This window comes from Miniopterus natalensis, chromosome 15 (genome assembly GCF_054644295.1).
Source record: "Miniopterus natalensis isolate mMinNat1 chromosome 15, mMinNat1.hap1, whole genome shotgun sequence".
NCBI classification, from domain to species: Eukaryota; Metazoa; Chordata; class Mammalia; order Chiroptera; family Miniopteridae; genus Miniopterus; species Miniopterus natalensis.
This window is the reverse complement of record NC_142095.1, coordinates 39,915,414-39,938,169: the sequence shown is the minus strand read 5'-3', so window position 1 is coordinate 39,938,169 and position 22,756 is coordinate 39,915,414. Positions and strand designations below refer to the sequence as shown.

Below are 22,756 nucleotides of genomic sequence, written 5' to 3'. Positions count from 1 at the left end.
AGGAGGCCTGGGCCCACTGGGGTGAAGTGGTTTGTCTTTGGTATCAGCTGGAGGCACTTACCTTGGCCTCTGGATAGCATTTTTGTTTCCCTCCCATGACGCTCCCTTTCCCTCTCCATCCTAGCTCGGTTATTTCCCTCTTTTAAACTCCTGGTGTGGGTCACCCTTACCTGTGGGTCATCCTCACCGAGGCTCTGACTGTGGCGTTTCACATACCGTGTGCTTCTTTGTGGCCGGCTCTTTCCCCCTCTTCATATACCTTGTGGGCCATCCACACCGAGAGTTCCCGGAGGGTCGGGTGTGGTTTGAGATTTGTCTGTGTGCCCTGCATGTGATCCACGTACCTAGTTACTCTTCTTTGAGCTGCTTCGCCCCTGAGGGCAGGGACAGTGGTTGCTCTGCTCACCGCCATCCGTAGCATCATGTCCAGCTCATAATAGACGCTGAGTTAATTTATGTCCTCAGGGTTTGCACGGGAGGAGCAGGGTGCAGTTTGGGTTCTTGGACATTGCTGAAGGGCTGTGGGGACGGCACTGTCTCCTGGTCTCCTGCCTGGTTCTGTCGCTCTGGTCTTGGCCACCTGGAAGTCGGGCGTCCTCTAGTTGCACAGACTGGCCTCGTCTCTAAGCAGTTACGGCAGAGCCTAGGCTTTTAATAAGGTAACCGCGCCTTCCAAAGTGTTTCGGGTCAGGTGAGAGATTCTGGAACCTTGTGTATGTCGGGGAAGGGAGGGTGGAAGAGGGAAGCCGGAGAAGGAGGGCGACAGGAGGAAGGGGAGCCCCAGGAGACCCTGGGCTGGCGCGTCATGTTGATTTAGATTCTCTGTGACGGCTTACCCCTCGTTGTAATTAGAATGGCGTGTATGTGTGTCCCGCCTGTCCCTTTCTGCACAGCTGTGCTCTCTTTCCCAAGGCCCACGTCTGTCTGAGCTCAGGGATACAGTTTCAGCGGGCGTGCTGGCTGCAGGGGAGCCGCGTGAGCACGCCTGCAGCCTGTGGACGTGCTGGGCTTGTGGTCTGAGACCCGGGGCTCCGTCAGGAGTGTTCTGCACTCTGTGTCTTGGTGTAACAATTGCCCATTAAATACCGGGCTGCCAGCATATGGTTTCCCCCAACGTCCCCCTTATTGAGTGGAAACTTCAGCTGTGTGGTTAGAATATTTTCCCATCATTTTAGCATTTCAGAATTAACATATTTTGGAGAATTCTGCAGTTAATGCCGAGTGGCACATTTGCAGATTGTTACAGAAACAGTTAAGCCAGAGTCGGTGGATCTGTAGCTAACTCTTTCCCGTGACGGATAAATGGTGGGTTAGGAACAGGCAGGGCCAAGGGGAGGATTCCGGGGCTCCCCCTGCGGATGCTGTAATTAAAGTGGGAAGTCTGGTGGAGTTGTTCTCCCTGCTGTTAAGAATGCAGATGGCTAACAGCCACATCACCGAGAGCTGGAGTTAGACCTTTTAAAATCTTCTTTCTTTTTCTTTTATGACCCACCCTTTATATTCCAAGCAAAGGTATAGATGCAGCAGTGAAGAATTTTCTCATTAAAAGTAACAGCTTGTCCCCACACTCATTCCTGGTCTTGGAATGAGAAACCTGTGTCCTTAGACTTGAGGAATTGCCTATCTGTCGTGGTTTAATAGAGCTTTTGGACCAGAGTGTCTGGTAGGTGAATTTATAACCAATCAGTGCTCAAAGCAGGTCCAACTGGTAGAGCTCCAGCTGGCAACTCATGTCTCTCTCTCCCAGTTTTACTGTTAATGAATTATTATTGAAGCCCCAAGCAGAGAGCAGTCTTCTCCCATTGTCTTAGAGGAAGTGAGTGCTCATCACCTCTGGGGCCTGGCAGTTAGGAATCTCCTGGGCTGGAGGGAGATTGGCAGCCAGAAGGCCTGGTCAGGTGGAAAGAGTGAGGACATCACTCAGTGACTGGCATGACCCTGGGCCTCCGCGGCCATGTGTGCGTTTTGACTCCACTGGGATCTGTGCTGGAAAAGCAGATTGGCTTCACTCCTCATCATGTTTTCTTGTTTTCCAACAGGGAGTGGGGCCAGCTAGCAGAACCAGTGGGCTGCACAACATCACCTTCAGATATGACAGTAAGTAACTGGCTTGACCTCGGAGGAATGGGGCCCTTTGAGTGATCTAAAACTTACACAGTCCTGCTTAATCAAGAGCACTGCGGGGCTTGGGGTTAAGGAATGTTCTGAACCTGCTCAGGTTTGTCAACAAAGCTAGGGCGACTCAGTCTCTATTAAGCCACTCAGGAATTTGGGACAGGTCAAGTGGCCTCTGTAGTGTTTAGAGAAGCTGTGTATGGAGACCTCCCCTGATTTCCTCAGGGCATAGCCATGTCCTTAAGAACAAATGCAGCTGTCTGTAGGGCCCAGCAGGGGTCACATGAGCAAAGCTACCCAAGTGCAGGATTCTAGGGAGTGGTAGGGACTGTGTCACACCAGAGAGCCATGTCTGGTTAGAGAGGAGCACTGGCTCCTCCATTCTAGCTGCTTGTGGCCTGGAGGAATTCCCCCTGAGTATAGCCAGAAATGATTTCCAAGAAGAGTGGGAGATTTGCATTTTTTGTATGAACATTTTTTAATACTGGCATTTATTTAAAAATTTCCAGAAACACAGAGTGGGCCAAGTGAATCTGTTCCAGATTGGCCTAGAGGCCTTTGGTTGGCTGTCTCTAACTCAGGCCTGGGTTCCAACCCTAGTTCCCCACTTATCAGCTGTGAACTGTGGCAGGTGATTTGACTTCTCCAAGCCTCAGTTTTCTCATTATAAAACAAAGATTAATTTCTTCCTCAGTATCTTTTTTTTTTTTTTTGGCATATGAGTATAGTAGTTTAATGCATGTAAAGTGCAAAGATTAGCAAAACCAATTTAAGGTGTTCCTCAGCATCATTTTGAAGTTTAAACAGGGTAATGATTATAACTGCTTACCTCTGTAGTTGGCCTGTGCTCAGTAATTAATATCTATTAATATTAGAAGTTATTCCAAGTGGAGTTGTGATGCTAGCACCTCTTTGGCCCTTTGTGACTTTTTCTGGCTGAATTGTTTCCTAAGGGTAAGGTGGGGGTGCTTTTTCTGATTAAGCTTATACAACCTCCTCTTGGACTTTCATGCCCAAGAAGGTAATTAGATAGAATTGTGAGCATTTTAGCCTTATGAGCCATAATTTGCAAGTAAAAATGACAAGAAGGAGCTTGATTCATATTTAGTGACCCCTGACATGTGATGAGTCCATGTAATAAGTAAGGGGTGTAGGTCACAGGCCTCTGGAATGATCACTACTAAAGCAGGGCTTTCCAGGGGATGTATACACTCTAACAATTTTTAGACACAAGTATGTATGTCAAATTCATGCCCATAGTTACTGTGGGGGTCTTTAAGTTAACCAAGGACTTACAGATGAAACAGTCATTCCATGTGAGCAGGGGTGTGCATGTTCCTGGTAAATGTTGTGATTCTAAAGAAGGATTTGCAAATCCATGATACTTAATTCAGCTAAGTGAAGACATGTGTAAGGGATCTTTCTTTGAGTTAGAAACTTAATTTCTAATATATGTTCTCTGTCCTGGCAGATCTTGTATTACATTCAAGAGTTCAGAATTTTCCGGTCAGCTGCAAACAAGTATTTGCATCTCTAATTTAATAGGAGGATTTGTGAAAGAGGATCTCTACCTGTGAAACTTAAAAGTATCATATTGTTTTCTTCATGGGACTAGATATTTGGCCAATGCCTCTCTCTCGGTCATTATTTTCTTTCTAATTCTTCAGCATTTAATTAGAATTTAATTTACAACTCGAATCGACTCCTGAGACATCTAAAGTTCAGTTGCATTTTGGCAAAATGTCATTCGGGCATAATTTTTTTATAACGAAAATCCAAAACATTAGAGTTGCTAATAATTGGATCCAGGCTGCGTAGAGTACATTGTCTTCTGTTGAGAAAAATACTTCTCTCTTCCATAAGGAAGATCCTGTTACTGCTTAGTGGACTGGTTACTAGTTCTGTGAAACAGTTAAGAACCAATTACCAGGTTTTAAACTACAAAATCTTACTTTTCTATTCCTTTGTCATTTAATGTTATAAAGAAAGAAAATATCTTGCCATTAAGTCAAAACCAAATTTCACAGGTCTCCTCGCCTCCTTTCACGTTGCATTTCTCATTTCTTCTTCAGGCTCTGAGGCGGTAATGCTTGAGTAGGTTATAATACATTTCCTTAATTCTTAGACTTTTTATTTGCATAATTGTATTTGCAGAAAGCTGGAGAGTGCTAATTTTGGCATTAGGGATGAACAAAGGAAACAGCCATGATTTTCTCTTGTTCATGCATCTTTTCCTAAAGCTGTTGAAGTCAGAGGTTTCTCTTTCATTATAGACCTTAATGAATGAAAATGTTTGAACTTTACAGGGGTGATGGGATCTTGTCATTTTTTTATGCTGGGAATCTGGGCTCAGCCAGGATTTTTGCAGGCTGAATACTTCTGATTCAGAACTCATTTGCGTAATAAACTATGCTGAGGGTGGAATGGCAAGAGCCCTGCATGAGCACTTGAAGCTGCTTTCTGTCCTGGCCCTGGGCTGGTCAGCAGTGGAATCCTACGCCACCCAGCAGTTTCCTCATTTGTACAATGCGGATATTGAACCAGATATTTAAATTTTTTTTTCCTATTCTAAAATTCTCTTTGCACCCAGAGAACACATATTGAATGCTTTGAGAGTGAATTCTCATCAGAAATGGAATTCAGTTTTATTGATTATTAATATCTTTTCAGAAGAAGTAATATTGAAATGTAGGGGGCTGGGTTCGGGTTTTTTTTTTTTTAATGTTTTTATTGACTTCAGAGAGAGGAAGGGAGAGGGAGAGAGAGAGAAACATCAATGATGAGAGTCATTGATCGGCTGCCTCCTGCATACCCCCTACTGGGGATCGAGGCGGAAACCCAGGCGTGTCCCCTGACCGGGAATCGAACCGTGGCCTCCTGGTTCATAAGTCGACGCTCAACCACTGAGCCACGCTGGCCAGGCTAGAGGGCTGTTTTTGAAGCAGATGGGAGAATACCCAATGTGGTCCCACAAGAAAGCAGGACATAAAGCAGTGTGGAGTTGTAAAACAGAGGGGTGGGTTTTAGTGCACGTGTGTTGTACTTTAATAAGAAAATTTAAGAGGAGAAATATTGCTTGCATGTTAGAAGGCTTAGACAGCTGTCCATTAGAGGTTAGAAGTTACCTCTGTGGTGGGGAGTTCTGGGTGACTTACATTCTTCTAATATTTTCTTTAAATATCCAGGGAACATTTTTAGTCCTAAAAATGGCAATTGTGTGGCACAGCTTTGGGGAGGGGCAGCGAGAGGGGGAGGGCCGCAGGCTCAGCGAGCTTCTCAGAAAACACGCCTGTGAATGTGTCACCGCAAAGGAGAGCACCCTGACCTCAGAGGGGTGGCGGGTAGCTTGACGGAATTGAAGACCTTTTGCAGCAGACACTTTTCAAGCTTAACTGCTGAGAAAGACACAGAGATGAAGCAGCGTAAGAATGATGGGTCGCGTCTGCCAGGGGTGGCTGCTGGTTCTCCCCGCACGAGTGGCCAGAAGGGCCTGCGGCCATTCTCAGGAATCCCAGCCCCCGTCTGGCTGGAAGCCTCTGGCAGCTCTTTAGGATCTTGCAGGCTTTGAAGGTGTATTTAGCAAAACCAGGTGGCACAGCTGCTCCCACAGTCACGGCTGCATTGACAGGTGGCGGTGAATGCTGTCCTCAGACAGTCAAATAATCCGGGGGCTTTTTTGGTTTGTTTTCAGCAGTGTGGACTCTGGATTTGGTGGTGCTGTGGTGTCTCTGATGACACATGGTGTATGGGAACAAAAATTTTACCTTTTTTGATGCTAGTTAACATTTGAAGGTGCTTTACTTATCATTAAGTCGGTCAGTATCTTTTGCAGCTGCTGACTGGATTGTTAACAGTCTTTCCTCTCCTGTACGTTCATGTCTTCATTTTATTTTTGTCTCCCCAGACACCAGCCCTCTAGGTTTCTTCTGAAAACAAGCAAACCCAGATTACTTAGCCATTGTTTTGTTTCAAATCAGTAGCTCTAATGCTGAAAACCGAATTGATGTAAATAATTATTGATTTGGGTCAAATGTCCTAATAATAAAAAAGTTTGTGCCACATGCACACACAAACTCCAGCTCGTATAGGATCCTTCTTCTAACCTTGTCCTGGAATTTAACTCAAGGGGTGGAGGGTAGGGGTGGTGCTATAAATAAATCCCACTGCAGCATCTTATAGTTTTCCAAACAGTCAGCCTTTGATGCCGTATTTGGGCTTTTGAGGCACACAGAATGGATTTGGCCACCTGCAGACATGCTCTGTGTAATTTGAGAAGATGAACTTAGAAATAAAAAATAAAATTTTAAATGTGACTGTTCTTGTTATCCCACCTTTCTAGACTGTACCACATACTTGAATCCAGTGGGGAAGCATGTGATTGCTGATGCCCAGAACATCACCATCAGTCAGTATGCGTGCCACGACCAAGTGGCAGTCACCATTCTTTGGTCCCCAGGGGCCCTTGGTAAGTGGTCAAAATGGAGTCCACCGTGGTGGCCTGGGTGGGTAGTGCCCAGTGCAGGGGTCCCAAACCTGACAGCCTCCAGGGACCAGCCAGGTTTTGACGTGAGAGTAGCTTTCGTTGGCTTGGGCACAGATACACCTCCTACTTTTATGCATCCTCATGCTGGGCATGCTCACGGCTTGCTGCTGTGCCCTGTGGCTCCTCTTTTGCTCCCTTGGCTGTTATTGAGAGAGATGTGGGTTTGAAACATACTAGTGTGTGAGTGATAGATGGCACAGGCCTTGCTTGGCCTCTGTGTCTCAGCCGAAGTGGGAGGATGGGTGGCCCGTCCAAGGACGTGAATGCTTCGGCATCCAGCATTAATGGTCTCTAGCCACACAGAGATGTGCAGGCCCAGCATTGGCACATTTTGTGAGTTTTCAGGAAAATCCCAGTTTTCATGGGAAACCATGAAACCAACAATTTTTAAATGTTGGCAACTTATTGAATTTTTATTTGAACTTTGTGGGCCAGAAAAACCAAACTAAAACAAAGAAACAGAAAAAGCAAACCCACATTATCTGGCCTGATTCAGGTTAGGGCCATGTCTGCTTGTCCTCTTCAGTGAATTGACAATACACAGGAGAAGATCCATAGCTGAGTGTAGGACATGGGGAGGACCCATTTCTTCAGATGGGCCTGGGTTTGAACCCAGAATCACAAGAGGTCTTCAGTCCTCACTGAGCCCCAGCTTCCCCATCTATAAAGTGCAGATGACTGACGTTGGGCTTGTTGTAAGAATTAGAGACACACACACACAATACATTCTTATTTATTTATTTTTATTTATATTTTTAAAGTATTTTTTTAAATATGTCTTTATTAGATTTCAGAGAGAAGAAGGGAGAGGGGGAGAGGGAGATAGAAACATCAATGAGAGATTCATTGATCGGCTGCCTCCTGCACGCCCCCTACTGGGGATTGAGCCCGCAACCTTGGCATGTGCCCTGACCGGGAATCGAACCTCGATCTCCTGTATCCTAGGTCGGTGCTCAACTGCTGAGTCACGCCAGCGGGGCACACACAGTACATTTTTAGAGAGAGCTCTTAAAAAACTGTGGCTATTGTTATCATCATCAGAACCTGGTCCTTTGACATTGCCACCCAGTCTTAGGATTTTAAAAAAAAACTGGCCAAGGGAAAAGTAAAATAAAATCTGAATGGGATAAATCTCATAAGAACCAGATCGCAGGAGAGGTGAGTGCAGAGAGAGGGAGGGTGAGTCAGATCCGTGAGCCTGACTCACTTATCCACGTAAATACTGCTGGGTCTGAACCCAATGGGTTTCCAAAAATAACATTATCTTAACATTTACAGATACAAACATTCTCTGTGGATAAAAGGGAAGTGGTCGTTCCATGTAAGGCTAAATAGCTGAGGGGTTGGCCTGATGAATTGCAGGCTCCCTTTTTAGAATGAAAGTAAGAGACGTGAGCTGGTGGTAGGAAAACCAGCATGTGGAACAGTGAGGCAGAAGGTTGTGCTTTACATGATGATTTGGCCAGTGGGGTGTGTGTGTCGCTGGACAGGTTCTATCAGTTTCTGTGGGGTCCTGTCAAGGAAGTTCTTTGGGAGCCAGAAAAGCCTATGGGTTAAGAGCATTCTGGGTTTGAATCCCACCTCTGCCGTTTAATTCTGGTGTGACCCTGAGCAAGTCATTTAGTGTCTCTGCACCTCAGTTTCTCCATCCATAGAATGGGGATGATAATACCTTCTTTCTGTGGTTGTTAGGGGGATTTAATGGCTTAAGTGACCGGAAGGGGTAGATAAGTTCCTTTATGGGAAGCTGCCCTATAAAATTGCTAAACATTCTTTCACTACAAGGTGCCAATAGTACTATGATTTAAGATTTATATTTGCTGTCCTTTCCCCCACTCCCAGACTGGGCAGGTCTTTTTAAAAATAAGGACTTGAGCCCTGGCTGTTGTGGCTTGGTTGGAGCATTGTCTTGCACACCAACAACACTGTGGTTGTGGGTTCAATTCCCAGTCAGAGCACATACCTAGGTTGTGGGATTGATCCCCGGTTGGGGCACATATGAGAGGCAGCCAGTCGATTTTTCTCTCTCTCATCATGTTCCTCCCCCTCCCGCCCTCTCTCTCTCTCTCTCTCTCCCTTCCCCCATCTCTAAAGTCAATTAAAAATAATAATAATGACTAGAACCATCCACCCCCACCCCAGCTGATGAATTTTTATGTAATTGTGAGATGAACAGTCATATTAATCACCTGGCTTTTGTTAAAACAGTAGTTCTGGGGGCATTGCATGAATTAAATCTCAGTATAAAATATAAGAATTCGTTTTAAAAACTTTGGGGGAAGAGGAATCTCAAAAGGTGAGTTTTGTGATATCTACTAAAGAGTCGTGAGAACTTGTCAGCATGTTTGAATCTCAGGCTGTTGGTCGGCGGCTGTCACCCCCACAGGAAGCTTCGTGCGAGAAGTCCAGCCGAGCCTCTGCCTGCACATGCTGCATACAGACCCCCTGAAACGTGAAGCTCTGCTTGTAGCTCCTTTGCCCTGCCCACCATAAAATATGTGTTCTTCATCAGATAGCTACAGGACTGGAGAACCTATTCAAAAGAGAAAAAGATTTCCCTGGCCTTTGCCATCCATAATTTTCCCACCTGGTTAATTGCATCCTGTGTAATTACTCTGGCCCTGGGAGGGGAAGGGTTGAAACCGTCTACTTGTCTAGCGCTCAGAAAGAATGCGAAATCGATATCGTGCCAATTGAGGCCGGCTTGGGGGATCTCCAGCTGCAGTTGGACCACTCCAGTCTCCATGGGATACAGAGCCTGGTGCTGGCTCTTGTGGACACCAGAGCTTAATCCTTTTGAAAGCATCTAGTCCGAAGTGCAGCGGGGGAAGCTCAGGTGGCGGGAGGCCGGGCCGGCGCCTTTCAGCGGCTCTGTGGGCGTCTGGGGCCTCTGAGTGCTGTGTGAGGAGCACACACTGGGCAGCTCTTGGGTGTCTGCCTTTCAGGCATGATTAGAGCAAGTACCGCTTTGTAAATCACATAGCCATTCTCCCAAGCTATTTAATCTCAAGCCTAGGAACTCCTTGGGTGCAGGCACACACTTTGTTGGGAATTTTGCACGTTGCTCATTGAAACATGCCAGCAAATATAGGGCTAAAACTTAAAGTGGAAACATGGTTTGGGGAGAGTCCCTAGTCAGCCTGGGGATTTATCAATTGAATACACCCTGTTTAATGACCTAGGAGTTATGTACCCCACTGCGGACTTTTTTATGATCAGTTGTGACTTGAGTCTCAATATTTGAACCCTAATGTCATGGAGGCAGTGGGAATTTGTGGAATGGCTGGCTGGATTAGAGACTAATTCATTAGTAATAGTGTGACAGAGGAAATCACCTGGTCTGTATCAGAGGAATGCAGAGTATGTGTTTTTCCTTTCTATAAACTCAGATATTCTGGCCAGAGTAAGAATTCCTTTAACTGCTGTGTAGGTGGAGAGGACAATAATCCCGGAGGAAGGAAAGTGTGTTCCAAAGTAATTAGGCCCACTTTTAATAAAAGCATTCTGCTTTGCTTAGGCATCGAATTCCTAAAAGGATTCCGGGTAATACTGGAGGAGCTGAAGTCAGAGGGAAGACAGTGCCAACAACTGATTCTAAAGGACCCGAAGCAGCTCAACAGTAGCTTCAAAAGAACTGTAAGTCACACACGGGAATGTGCTCCTGAAGACAGGCCATTGTTCCGGGGGCTGAATGGTCTATTCAGAGTCTGTGAAACTGGAGAAGGAGGGGCCGTGGGGTCCACCCCACCTGCCAAGGTGGGCGAGATGGCGGGCAGTGCTGCCAGCCTGCCCCACACTCCCTGAGAAACCCTCCAGCACCTCTCGCTGGTAAACACGCCTCTCGGGTTACGCGCTGGAGCAGCCGTCCTGGAAGGTGGCTCTGTATGTGGGCTCCTCCCCACCACCCTCAAAGTCCAGTGTTAACACGCTCTGGCTTCCTTGCCAAAGAACAGCCGGCATTGTTGATCTTCACTGTCAGGGAGGGAGCCAAACCTGACCTTGGTTCAGAAAATAGACCTGACTTCCTCCTTTCCTGGGACACGTCCCCAGCTCTGGAACTGTGTCTGGGTGACAGTCAGAGAGGACTGAGCTCTCCTGGGTAGGTGGAGGGGTGGGTAATTTCTCCACGACATCACATGTGTTTTTGTTCCCTTTTAGGGAATGGAATCTCAACCTTTCCTGAATATGAAGTTCGAGACGGATTACTTTGTAAAGATTGTCCCTTTTCCTTCCATTAAAAACGAAAGCAATTATCACCCTTTCTTTTTCAGAACCCGGGGTGAGTATGGCCTTTCCTGCCTGGTTCCCAGGGTGAGACTTCTGCTTTTAATTTTCAACAGATATGTGTTCAGGAGCCCACCAAGCACTGGTCTGAAACTAGCAAGTAGAGAAAAGCATCCAGAAAAGCAACTTGTAGAATGAAGATTTGGCCCAGGGTGCTGTTAGTCCTGTAGTAAAAATTAATTTAAAAAATAGGAATAAGAAGTATAAGTTGATTTGGGGGTAAAGCACGAAATGATTCCTCCTTTTATTTGTCATCAGGAGGATGGTGTCGGTGAGGAATTGCCTGTCATTTTCAGGATTAGGTTAAGAAAATTAAGCAGTATTCCTGAGATCGCCTCTTCCTAGGAATTTATTTATTCTTCCTCCTTCTTTATTTAGCATCTATGTGCTAGGCCCTGTTCTAAATGCTTTCCAAGTATTAACTCCATGAAAACCCTACAAAGAACTTGGTCTTACCTTCTCAGTGATTAGATGTGGACTCACACACAGAGAGGTCAAAGGGCTTCCTGGAGCTGGGATCTGAACCCCAGCAGCCTGACTCTGGATCCCCGCCCTCAAAACCTCTCACCACGCTGGGTTCCCTTTGCTGCCTGGCTGTCCTTTTCTGTCTGTTTTGCACACGGTGTCTCTCGTCTCCCTGTACCGCTGCTTTCAGGGACCCAGGCACCCTGAGAGCTGCAGCAGTTCTCTTGCCTTCCTGGTCAGTCTTTCTGTCTGGCATTCCAAGGTCAGTACGACCCGACATCCCCTGCTATGTGGTCTGGCTGCTGTCCTCCTCCTCTGTGACGTTTTTATTGTCAACTTGAGTCTTCATCGGTGTTTCCCTTTGTGGAAGTCTTACTCTGGTTATTTTCTTATAGCCCCTCTTTCTTTTTTTTAAAACTCTGGTTGTTTCCTATGCAGCAAAGTTATTTTATAACAATCGGTCTCATTTTCTTAATTAAATAAGATTCCATGGGGAGAAGACCATTAGCACCTAACAGTATCTCTTGATGCCTTACACATAACAATCAGATAGAGGATTCAAAGCACATGTTCATGAAAAGCTTGCCGAAATCAAACCTAGAATAATTTAAGATTAATTTTTCCCATTGGAATCAGTCAGTGTGTCTTTTTGGATGTGAGGTGGAGGCAGGAGATGTGTTTACCACTATTTCAGTGTAGCGACCTTGAGGCAACCTTGGGTTTTCTTGGAATTGTAGGGACCTTTTCCAGAGGGTTCTCCCTGGGTTAGCAACATGGCATATTGAACTAGCTGTTTGGCTTAGTTGAAATCATGTTTCGAAGCTACCGGCTTTGGTGCCTGGTTTTCAGCATGGGTACTATTCCTCAGTAGATGCCTGATGTCATTTTTAGACTCCATCAAAAGGATTTTAAATTAGAATGCTAGTGACGGTTAAAATACAGACAATTAAAATAGAGACAGGTAAGAGGCTCGCTTCCATCCCCTGTGCCCAAGCACCTCCACAGTGGGATGGGGCCAGCGTCATTTCTGTTTACAGCTTAAACAGCCTCTGTGTGGCACTGGCATGAACACGTTCCTGCTGCCCTTGACCGCTGGCCTTGAAACTACGTAATGCTAGACAAGCTTTTAAAATCTGGGTGACTTGGTACTGTTCCCATTTATTTGGCATAAAGTGAACTGCGTTGATATTTTTATATTGTACAATTTAAGTTTTCATAAGATACAACTGCACTATACTGAAAATCATTGTTGAATTGATGTTTTTAATATTCTTCCCAGCAACACCCAGTGCCAGATATTTATATTTATTGAATTGTTGGACAAGAAAAATGTCAAACTAAAACCAAAAATATGCCTCTCTCTTAATAGCCTGTGACCTGTTGTTACAGCCGGACAACCTGGCCTGTAAACCCTGTAAGTAGAGCTCTTCTTGTCTCCAAGTGTTGCCACCCCAGTGGTGTCAGGTGGCCTCGGGGTGCTCACTTCGGGTCCTTTCTCCTCCCAGTCTGGAAGCCTCGGAACCTGAATATCACCCAGCACGGTTCGGATATGCAGGTGTCCTTCGACCACGCACCACACACCTTTGGCTTCCGTTTCTTCTATCTTCATTACAAGCTCAAGCATGAGGGACCCTTCAAGCGAAAGACCTGTAAACAGGTGAGCCCCTAGGTGTACATAGTGTAACACTGCATGTTTTAAAGTGACCTCTGACCCCAGCTGGCGTGGCTCAGTGGCTGAGCATCGACCCATGGACCAGGAGATTCTGGGTCAGGGCACGTGCCCAGGTTGGGGGCTCGATCCCCAGTAGAGGGCATGTAGGAGGCAGCCAATCAATGACTTTCTCTCATCATTGATGTTTTTCTCTCTCTCTCTCTCTCTGTCCCTTCCTCTCTCTGAAATTAATAAAAAAAACACACCAAAAACATATAAAGTGACCTCTGAGCCCCTGGAATTTGGATGGTTCAGCATGAGCATTAGGAGTTGTTGATTCTCAGCAGTCAGTAGATATTCCAGAATATTATCACTGATACGTCTCAGACCATCTTGCTGTCACTCCTCACTCCCCAGTTATCTACACCCCAGCTATCCTGGTGGTGATATAGCCTGGTAAAAATATTACCAAGGAACCAAAATAAGTATTTCTGATTTGTTCTTCTATATTAAAAACATTAATCAGGTGCTCACTGTATGGCAGTCACCAAGCTTTATGCTCTTCAAACCCTTACAACCCTGTGAAACAGAGGCTACTGTCATTTCCACTTTACAGATGGGGAGAACCGGAGGCTCAGGGAGGTCACCTGGCTTGCTCAAGGTCACACAGCTATAATGGAAACACTACCTGTAGAAGCCATGTCACTAGCATTTCAGTGGCTACTGATTTTACATGTAGGCCAAAGTTAATTAGAAACTCAGTAACCAAGTTCTTAAGCTGAAGACAGAGGGAGTGGGAAATGTTTTATGAAAGTTCACAGGACTGCTAGGTCGCCCCCTGGGAGCACCAAGAGAGGCTTTTAGTGGTGGTGGAAGACCCCAGCATCTTCCTGGGCATGCTCCTGTGTGTGTTGTTTTGCTTTCCTGCTGGCTTTCACCTCCTTTGACCCTCTGCTAGCAAATAAAATAAACACAAACACAGGCGGGTAATTTCTTTCTGCACCCTTTTATTAAGTAAAGGGTATTCTAACTACATAGTTTCTTTGTTTTCAAATGAAATGTTCCTGCTGAGGGCACCACCAGCTAAGTGTATAATATGACAGGGGTCCCAGGCTCTCCTAGGCCTTTTATCAAAGTGAAGTTCAGATAACATGGCAGATAAACACAGTTGCTTTCTGATCTGATTCACATTTCCTGAAAACATGTTTGAGACCGGTGGCAAATCTTTAGTTCTGGGGGAAGAGAGGGGTTCTGATGACCTTTATCCAAGAAGCAAGTTTAAAAAGTATTGTTTCATTGCAGGAGCAAAATACAGAGACAACCAGCTGCCTCCTTCAAAATGTATCTCCAGGGGATTATATAATTGAGGTATGTATAACTCAAGAAAGCACTATTATTAATTCCACAGAATGAGTCCAGTTCATTTAGAATTCCAGCTGTTGACAACACTAAAATTTCAAGCCATTGAAGGTGTGCAGTTATGTTTTTACATGGTCCTTAACATGCTTTTAAAAGTTTATATGAAATTGATCTTTGATTTTTTTTTCATTAAATATTTCAAATAAATATTTTTATGTAACCATATAGTCCATATAACCATGATTTTAAAATTTCTATGTAGCATTCCTTCTTCCTTACAAAGGTATATTTTTAAAACCTTAGCTTCTAAAGAGTCTAGTTTTATTTGTTTATTTTTTAATCCTTACGTGAGGATATTTTTTCCATTGATTATTTCAGAGAGAGTGGAAGGAGGAGAGAGAGAGAGAGAGACATTAATTGCTTGCTTCCCATACATGCCCGACCAGGGCCCGGTATCGAGCCTGCAAACGAGGTACATGCCCTTGGCCAGAACCGAATCTGGGACCCTTCAGTCCTCGGGCCGATGCTCTAACCACTGAGGAAAACTGTCTAGGGCTAAAAGTCTTGTTTTAGTGATAACCCAGCAAAGCAAAAGTTATGCCCATTACATCTGCCTGTACTTCTCTAGGTTTCTGCTGACATTCCTCTGCGTAAATTTACACGAGTCCTAAGTTCCACTTAAAAGAGCATGTAAATGGTATATATTTTTTCTTTTTGTAGATTTCTTTTCCAGTATCAAAAATACTACAGAAACGGGAGTAAAAGAAAAATAGAAAGAGAAATTTAAAAATTTGTCCATAGCCTTCCCACTCAGAGACAATTAACATGTCTTAACATTTTGGTAGAAACACCTAGTTCTTGCATTACTCTGTAGCATGATGTGGTTTTGAACAGACACATCCTCGTAAAGCATTCATGGAGGCCCAGGAAAGTCAGCGGTAAGATGCCAGGTCAATTGAAAATTCTTAGAACGTGGAACTCGATGGCCGATTTTATCAATGAATAAACCACCTTTGGTTCATGAAGAGATCACGACTTTTGAGTTGGTAAAGCAGAGATGTGTCAGACCATTAATGCCTAGTCTCGGCCTGTAAGTGATCACAGGCAGCGGCCCCCCTTTCCCTCGCCCCATTCTCCTTCCTCCCGCCCCACCCTGCCCACAGACGACAAAAGAATGAAATCTGTTGAGATGCTATCACTTAAAAAAATAATACAGTGTCCTCTGTTTCGCAGCTGGTGGATGACACTAATACAACAAGAAAGGTGATGCATTATGCCTTAAAGCCAGGTAAGAATTTTTTTGTTTGAAACGTTGGCTCCAGACTATAGCACACCAAGGTATCTGTACCTAATGGTTCACAAAAACAAAACACAACAAAACTTGAGCTCCTCTCTCTTGAAGGATGTTCCATCAAATGACTTTCCTCCTCCCTAATGTGGATGCCTGGAAGATCAAAGCCAGTGTGGTGTGTGTCTTCTGGAACTAAATAAATAGTCAATTGTCCTGGAAGAAAAGTGGAGGTGGGAGGGGGAGGTTTCCTTAGGCAAAATTCTCACTGAAAAGTATTTACAGTTAGCAGACTAACTGCTGAATTGTTTCTTCAAAATGAATCCTTTTAAAATTACCAAACGAGTACTAGAGAAAGGTGGTCAGAGGGGTCCTAGAACCTGTTATATGGCTTACACTGGGGAAAAAAAAAATTCTCTTTGAAGCTGTTATGCTGCTTAAGTTTAAAAGCCTTCCCTTTGAAATTTCCCAGTGCATTCCCCATGGGCTGGGCCTATCAGAGCCGTTGCCATCACTGTGCCACTGGTGGTCATATCGGCATTCGCCACACTCTTCACTGTGATGTGCCGCAAGAAGCAACAAGGTATGTGTGTGGTATTTCCTTGCCAAGGGGCAGGACCAGAGTGCTTGGTCCCTCCAGGTGGGCATCTGGGAGGCCACATAGCTCCTTGTAGTCAGTTTCCTGGCTTCTGTACTTCCTAGAATTAAAATTAAAATTAACTCAGGAGCCACTAAAAGGACAGGCGTACTTCTGTTCTCAAACTTGGGATAGTAAATTCAAGAGCATCAAGGAAGTATAAAGGCATGAGTCAGGATAAAGGTAGGGTTTGATCCACTTATAAAAGCCAGGTGTCAGGAGGGAACCTTCTGGGGAGTTGGAAATGTCCTGTATTTTGATCTGAATGGTGGTTACATAGGTACACACTTAGATAATAATTTGAGATATACTCTTAAGATTTATGCATTTTACCTTGTAAATTATACCTCAATAAAAAAGTGTCTTTGAAAAAGGTGTGCTCTGCCAGTGCTAATTTGTCCAGTAGGTGCGTTCAGGGTTGCAAGAGTTGGTTCTGGATGCTCTCTGCTGACTAGGGTGGTTCCTAAAGTGTTCTTGGCTTTCTCAAGGTCAGTTTTAGGTGAAGAGCAAATTTTGGCCATTTGTTGCTCCACTGGATGTGACCCAAGGGGCTGGTGGAGCTGGGGAATTGGGAGTGCTCTTTGTGGACATGTCACCTTTTGTTTCTTGAAGATAACAATAGGTCCCCAGTCTTAGGGAACAGGACCAAGCATTGCTTATAGCTGTCAATCCTATCTTCTTTTCCAATTTAGAAAATATATATTCACATTTAGATGAGGAGAGTTCTGAGTCCTCCACCTACACCACAGCACTCCCCAGAGAGAGGCTCTGGCCGCGGCCGAAGGTCTTCCTCTGCTATTCCAGTAAAGATGGCCAGAATCACATGAATGTTGTCCAGTGTTTTGCCTACTTCCTCCAGGACTTCTGTGGCTGTGAGGTAAGGAATCTAAAGTCTCTTCTGTTTAGTGGGGCACATGCTCTGCACCCTCTCCTGGCCACCTGTCCCTGCCTCCAGGCCTCCTTCTGTGACACCTGCCCTCCGGTAGTGCCTGGCTTCCAAATTGGGGTCAGCCTGGAACTCTTCTTTCAGTCTGTTCTGCTCATCACTAGCACTAAATGTTTTCTAATACTCAGTTCTGTCCCAACCAAACACTCCTGCTCGGAAGCCTTGAGTGGCACCCACTTGGCAGGAAGTAGCAGGGGGGGAAATGGCAGCTGCCCTGGGAGTACTTAGTGGGGGTGGGGAGAGGAGGTCACTCGACATATCCTGGTGAGCATCAGAGGGTCAAAGGAAGAATACAAGTAAAGTAGCAGGTTTGACAGTTCTTTGGAGGAGCTTTGCTAAGAAGGGAAAAATAATCATCAAGCTGCTTAAATTGGTCTGCTCTGGTTTCTTACCTGTTCTTTTGAGTTAAGCTACCCATTTGTAGCTTTTCTGTATTATAGTGTTAATTTTAGAATGAAGTCTAAAGCTCTCATGGAGAACACACTGTTTCTTACAACTGCAAGAATAGTATCATAATTATGTAGTTGGGTTATTTGTCCATGCTGGTAGGTTTCTCAGAATCTCTCCATGTGGTGAGGCTGCCCCCTAGTGTCAAAAAACGTGCTTTACAAGGCTGGCCCGGTTTCCCAGTGCAGGAAGGTGGAGAAGTTGGCAGATTAGCACATATGCTGAAAAACAGCAGCAAACTTTAGTCTGTGCTGCATGCTGTCTTCAGATACAGACAACCCCAATTATGTGTGTAATACTGTAGAAAATTTGGAAACTAGAAAAATATGACAAAAAAATGGCCTGTAATCTCAACTTGGGGAAAAGAGGGCCCATGGTTAATATTTGGTGTATTTCCTTCCAGCCTCTTTCTGCATAGATGAAGTCATACATACAGTTTTGCATTTTGGGTAGTAGCTTGGAATTATTTTTTCTGTCTCTTTAATAGCTTTTTACATAATTAGCAGTTTTCCGTAAACTGCAATTTTAAATAACCACTTGATCCATAATGTTATTTCAAATTGTTAAACATCTCAGGAGTTCAGTGTGGCCTCATTTCTGATGATTTTCCAAAGACAAATGCCTGGAAGTGGAATTGCTGGATCAAAGATAGGAACATTTAAAAAAATACTTGGTATATAATCCATTTTGTGTTTTTTTCCATTGATACATATTTTTTAATCCTCACCGGAGGATATTTTTTCCATTGCTTTTCAGAGAGAGAGAGAGACATCAATATGAGAGACATCAATTGGTTGCCTCCTGCATATGCCCTGACAAGGGCCGGGGATTGAGCCTAGGTACATTGTCCTTGACCAAAAAGTGAACCTGAGATGCCAACGCTTTAGCCACTGAGCCACACTGGCCAGGGCTAATCCCAGTTATTTATTAGAATTTATAACGTTTAGAAGAATTAGGGCAAGTGTAAGACAATTCAGGATTTTTTCAGCAAGTGGATAGATGTTAGGGGTTTCTTCCCTTTGATAACACCATAGAGCAGAAGAGAAAGACAGTCATTTCAGGTCCCCTTTCCCCTTAACAGGCTGTGGCTGCTGTGTTCAGGCATGGCCATTGGGAATTAGGTTCTGAACTACAGAAGGGAAGAGAAAGATACAACTGCCGAGAGATGATTTCAGCAGAATCAGACGAAAATGGTCTGAGAAGGTGAAGCCCTCTGAGGGGGCCTGGTTTTCCTCCCCCACCCCCAAATTCCCTACCAGATTCCTCTTGGGGTTAAAAGCCTTGTATGGATGTGACCATGTAGACCACTGTGACGTTATGGTGGAAAGTGCCCGTCACTCCCCAGTGAGTTAACCAGAATGGCCATGTTACTGCAGTTTACCACCCTCCTCTCCTGACCAATAGTAAACACCATGGTTTTGAGAGTGGCTGGGGGGGAGGGGGCGTTTGTCAGTCACTTTCTCTGGACATGAGTCATCCAGCATTGTGGGTGACTCTGGCATCCATACCTGGGCCTTTCTCAACCCACTTTGGGGTCCCTCTATTATCACCTTCCAACTTTCTCTCTGGGACCTGCCCCCCATGTAGGCAGCCTCACTCATCAGACAGACCAACCCCAGTGCCCCCATTTTCCATGCTCTGCACCACACTCTTAAGCTCCTTGAGCGCCTCACGTGCAGTATGTAACTTGGGCAGGTTGCTAGAAGCTCTGTGCTTCCGTCTTTTCACCTGTAGGACAAGAGTGGTAACGATCCCCCATTATGCTAAAATGAGGGCATGATGCAGAGGGTCTGGTGTGTGACTGTCACCCATGGAATGTTAGCTGTTCCTTGGAGCCAGGTAACCACGGAGCTGCTAATAATGATTCAGGGAGAGAGAATGTGCCCTCCTTGTAACATTCCCATTCCTGCTGGACACTCCAGGCTGTCTGAGTCCGGGTCCTGTTCTCTTTCCAGGTGGCTCTGGACCTGTGGGAAGACTTCAGCCTCTGCAGAGAAGGGCAGAGAGAATGGGTCATCCAGAAGATCCACGAGTCCCAGTTCATCATCGTGGTCTGTTCCAAAGGCATGAAGTACTTTGTGGACAAGAAGAACTACAAGCACAAAGGAGGCGGCCGAGGCCCGGGGCAGGGGGAGCTCTTCCTGGTGGCCGTGGCCGCCATCGCCGAGAAGCTGCGCCAGGCCAAGCAGAGCTCCTCGGCGGCGCTCAGCAAGTTCATCGCCGTCTACTTCGACTATTCCTGCGAGGGAGACGTTCCCGGCGTCCTGGACCTGAGCACCAAGTACAAGCTCATGGACAACCTCCCCCAGCTCTGCTCCCACCTGCACTCGCGAGACCACAGCGTCCGGGAGCCCGGGCCGCACCCCGGAAACGTCAGCCGCAGGAACTACTTCCGGAGCAAGTCGGGCCGGTCGCTGTACGTCGCCATCTGCAACATGCACCAGTTTATCGACGAGGAGCCCGACTGGTTTGAGAAGCAGTTCGTTTCCTCCCACCCTCCCCCGCCCCGCGCCCGGGAGCCGGTCCTGGAGAAGTTTGACTCGGGCCTGGTTCTGAATGACGTCATGTGCAAGCCGGGGCCGGAGGGCGACCTCTGCCCCAAGGCCGGGGCGCAGGCCCCCGCGTCGCCCGCGGGCTCGCGCTCCGAGGGGCAGCAGCCCGGCCTGGACGAGGACGCGGAGGCGGAGGCCGGGCCTGGCGCCGGCTCAGGCCTGCAGCCCCCGCTGCGCGCGGGGAAGGCCGCGGGCGCCTCGGGCCTGCCCCGGGACTCGGGCATCTATGACTCGTCGGTGCCCTCCTCGGAGCTGTCTCTGCCCCTGATGGAGGGACTCTCGGCGGACCAAACGGAAACGTCCTCGCTGACGGAGAGCGTGTCGTCGTCCTCAGGCCTGGGTAAGGCGCTGGGGGCCCGGAGAGCCCGTGGGTGGTTCCCATGAGGCCACAGCGTTGGTTCCTAATCCGAAATCTGAGAGTGTTTTCCTAGTTTGGGTGTAAAGTTATTTGGCAGTGAAACCCGATGGGAAGTAGCACAGCTGCATTGATAGCTTCAGGTAATGGGCACGTTCACGTGTGGGAGCTGATGCTAAGTTATGGTGAGCTGCCCAGCCCCGTGTTAGGCAGTATACAGTATGTGCATTCTGTCACCCTCCTAAACTCCGAAAGCATCTGAATACCAAAAAGCAGTGGCCCCAGCAGTGTTAGGTGAAGACCTGTAGGCCTGGATCTTTGTTGGGACTTGCAGTGTTCACTATCCCTGGTCCTCCCATGTCTTTAAAGCCGTAACTGTTGAACCTGGGGTTCACGGATGCGGTATTCTCTCCGCGCAGGCTCCAGGTAGAGCTCTGTAGGAGGCCCCACTTCCCCAGGGAACCCCTGCTGGCTGCCGTGTCAGGCTGCTCCTTGCTGTGACTGACTAGTTGGAGTCATGCATGCAAACCCTTGACCCTCAGCCAAGGGAACTAGGACCTCTTAGTAGCATGAGCGTGACCCATCTTGAGCTGGTTGGGATGCCTGCCTCACTTGCCTAAACCCAGATTCTGCCATGTTCTGTCCTGAGCACCCAGCGAGATGCAATGACATGTGGCTCTGTTCTCTCTTCTTTCCTTAGGTGAGGAGGACCCTCCTGCCCTTCCGTCCAAGCTCCTCACTTCTGGGGTGTATAAAGCAGAACCTGGTTGCTGCAACTACACTGGTGAACTCCACACGGTTGCCCCTTTGTAACGAAATGGAAGAGTCTAAGCATTGCCACTTTAGCTGCCGCCTCTCTCTGGTTCCCCAGCTCATCTCTGGTTGTGTAGCCCACTTGGGCTGTGGTCTCCTACAAGGATGTTTGGAGTGAAATTCGTGCCAGTACTTGTTCTCCTTGCTCCTATCCTCTAACAGATATCTTGGCAAAGTCTCCAGTTTTCTAAAACCATATGGAGCTTGGAAAGGGCATGTCCATAAGATCTGACAACAGCTTGCCATGGTAGGTCAGACCTTGGGTTAGAGCCAATACTGGGAGATAGGGAGGAAACATAAAGAGAAACAGGAAAATACCTGCACTGATCGTTCAGACTTAATTTATCTCTGCAAACTTTGCCTATTCACTGTTGGCTGTTTTGATTTGAAATGCTTTGTAGAAAAAGCACTTTTAATGTTTTTATAACCGCACAGAAATCAATTGTCAGTCTATCTGGAATCCATGTCATTACAGATGATATTCCTGTTCATTTTTGGTGTGGAACTTATGTTGCCATGGGTGTTAAAAAAGGTCAAGAAAGTAACAACATGTAATCATCTCTCATAAAGTGAGTCTTTATGTATTAGTGGGTGGCATGGCTAACTGAGGTGGAAGTTGCAGGGCCAGGACGACCATCTAAACCATTCTTTCTGAGATGGTCTGGTCAGCATGAAAAGCCACCAGAGCTCAGCACCGAAGAGCACCTCTTGGTCTAAGTAGGCATCATGCAAACGCCAGATCTGCCTCCCAAGATTTCCTGGGCTACATTTACTCGTTGTATCTCAGATGTTGGTGTCTAGAGTTTTATTTTTAAGAGACTGATACACAACTGGGCTGTAATACTGAAAGTTGCAGTTCATGCGTTCGGTTGGCCTCTGGTCTAAAGCTGTGTCCAGAATATTCAGGGTCAGAATCCACTGAAATATGGCAGTGTGTGGAGGTGGTGGCCAGTTAATCTGCTGAATTGGTTTTGACTAATGACAAACCTCTTTTTGAGAAGGTGAAAAGGAGGGGGCTGTCCCAAAGATGAATGTGCTCTTTGAATATTGTCTAAGGAAGACATGAGACCTGAAATCATTAAATTCTTGAATCTTAAAGTATTCCTCCCACAACCCAGCCTGTGACTGATGTTTCACTTTGTGTTTATGTTGTAGTTACCCGGTAAAAGATTTGTCTCTTGTGCTCCATCCTACCAAAAACAGCTATTTAGAGCTTAGGAGGAAGGAATTTTCTTTGAAAAGCAAAAGCAAATGTTCTGTTTTTATGAATGACTTCTCTACAGAATTTCTGTTTCCAAAGG

General features: G+C 46.1%; 1 protein-coding gene across 1 annotated transcript in view; it reads left to right on the top strand.

The window, feature by feature from the left end:
* Positions 1-22,556, top strand: part of IL17RD (interleukin 17 receptor D) — a 57,370-nt gene extending 34,814 nt beyond the window's left edge. Inside the window, exons 2-13 of the mRNA XM_087825040.1 lie at positions 2,040-2,097; positions 6,455-6,580; positions 10,176-10,294; positions 10,817-10,937; positions 12,777-12,821; positions 12,913-13,064; positions 14,361-14,426; positions 15,651-15,705; positions 16,178-16,288; positions 17,035-17,219; positions 19,691-20,627; positions 21,343-22,556. Of these exons, the coding sequence (XP_087681166.1) occupies positions 2,040-2,097; positions 6,455-6,580; positions 10,176-10,294; positions 10,817-10,937; positions 12,777-12,821; positions 12,913-13,064; positions 14,361-14,426; positions 15,651-15,705; positions 16,178-16,288; positions 17,035-17,219; positions 19,691-20,627; positions 21,343-21,455 (2,088 nt within the window). The 3' untranslated portion in view covers positions 21,456-22,556. The remainder of the gene's footprint in view (positions 1-2,039; positions 2,098-6,454; positions 6,581-10,175; positions 10,295-10,816; positions 10,938-12,776; positions 12,822-12,912; positions 13,065-14,360; positions 14,427-15,650; positions 15,706-16,177; positions 16,289-17,034; positions 17,220-19,690; positions 20,628-21,342) is intronic.
* Positions 22,557-22,756: the final 200 nt, after the last annotated feature.